A 1,882-nucleotide genomic window follows, 5' to 3' on the forward strand; every position below is an offset into this window, starting at 1 on the left:
ATCCCCGTGTTAGACTGTGAGTTTGTGCATCATGAGTATGATCCCCGGATCATGCTCAAGGTGAGATTGCGATCTTGAATCTGAGCAGCCTTGAGCATGAGTAAAACAATCTCGACTCCTGAGAATTAATCTCGAATCACGAGTAAAAACCCCAACCCTGAGGATTTGATCTCGAATTGATGAAATACTCTGTCTCAGTGCCAAAAACTCTGAATCAGCCATTGAGTATAGATTTGAATCTTGAATCGTGATTAAGGATCAGGAATCGGATTCAGCGGCTGATTAAAATCAAGGATCAAGGATCTTGCTCATGATTATGTAATCTGACTCTGTCTCAAGTACTCATACTCAGAAATCTCGACTCTTTCTCCTAAGCTAAGAATCTGAATCAGCTCTCTCGAATCAAGGTGTGACTTGAATTCTGAATCAGGATCAGAGCGTGAGTTGAATCATGAACTCAGATTCATGAATCAGGATCCGCATACGGCCCCTGCTCGATGACTCTTCTCATAAACCAAACATGCATTAACGACGATATCTTCGTCCATCAAAACTTGATTTAATAACACAGCAAGAACACCTCGGTAGCCTTGTAACTTATCCAATGACAAGCTGGGAGTAGATCTCAAGAAGTCTATCGGAACAACCCTATGATATGAAAAATACCTTTGGTCGCCCGTTAACGGATCTATAGAATGAATATATGTACACTATCTTAGCGAGGAACAGGCCATATTGAACATACTTGAAGAGAAAATAGCACTACCTCAGTGCCAGTACTATACTCACTGCGAACAAACAGCCTTCTCGACATCTACATTGACGGAAGCTTCAAAAGTCTCACTATATTTTCTACTGAAGTAATTTTGAATCTGTTCGAAGGTCATGCCTTTTGTCTCTGGAACAACCAACAGAACAAAGATGACCGTCACAAGACAAACAACGGCAAAACTCCAGAAGACACCCTGGTATGTTATAGCCTCTCCATAGTCATCTAAGAACATGGTGACTATCCAAGAACAGATAAAGTGAACGCCAGTGGCGATAGATGCAGCGAGACCCCTAACTTCATTTGGAAAGATCTCAGCCATGATCAACCATGGGATGGCACCAACACCGATGGCGAAGGAAGCAATATACAAGAAGGCGGAGAAGATAGCCAACCAGCTGATATCGTTATCATTAAGATCATCAAGGAGGAAGAATACACCCAGTAGAATAGCTGCTACACACATACCAGCAGCACCCGCTACCAAAAGAACTCTTCTTCCCGCGATATCCATGATGATGCAAGCAATTAGAGTTACAACCACTTGAGCAGCCATAACAGCAAGTGCCATAGCCTCTTTGTTATCCAATCTAGCAGCCTGGAAGATAGTTGTTCGATAAAATATAACGGAATTGATACCGGAGAACTGCTGGAGGACTTGCAAAGCAATACCAATGAACAACTGCATCTTGCAATGGCCAAGCGCACTGGAAGCCCAGGAAGCACTCTCCTTCCAGGTGTTCTTTGCGTTCTTAGCATTATGGGCAGCTAATATCTCATAAGCCTTCACTTCTTCCATGATCTCAGGATCCTCTTCAACTGACTCATAACCTCTCAGTCTCAATAGAACCATCTTGGCATCGTCAGCACGACTATGCTGAGCTAACCAACGAGGAGATTCCGGAACGAAGAACATACAGATACCCAATAGAGCACTGGGAATCAAATAAATCCAACTCACAGTACGCCACTGACAGAAGGTGCCGTCGGTAGCATTGGGATCAATAGAGCCGGCATCAGTTCTGAAAGCCATCCCAAGAGCATAGGCGAGAAGGACACCGATTGTGATGGAAAGCTGGTTGCACGCTCCCAAAGTCCCACGAATAGCCGTGG

General features: G+C 43.9%; 1 protein-coding gene across 1 annotated transcript; it reads right to left on the minus strand.

The window, feature by feature from the left end:
- Positions 1 to 586: 586 nt before the first annotated feature.
- Pmar_PMAR004672 (hexose transporter, putative) lies at positions 587 to 1,802 on the minus strand (the record flags this gene model as incomplete). The annotated part of the gene is made up of 1 exon (XM_002777326.1): positions 587 to 1,802. The coding sequence occupies one exon, from the start codon at positions 1,800 to 1,802 to the stop codon at positions 786 to 788; it is 1,017 nt and encodes a 338-aa protein (XP_002777372.1). The 3' UTR covers positions 587 to 785.
- Between the last annotated feature and the right edge of the window lie 80 nt (positions 1,803 to 1,882).

The sequence above is a fragment of the Perkinsus marinus genome (assembly GCF_000006405.1).
Source record: "Perkinsus marinus ATCC 50983 genomic scaffold scf_1104296952034, whole genome shotgun sequence".
NCBI classification, from domain to species: Eukaryota; Perkinsozoa; order Perkinsida; family Perkinsidae; genus Perkinsus; species Perkinsus marinus.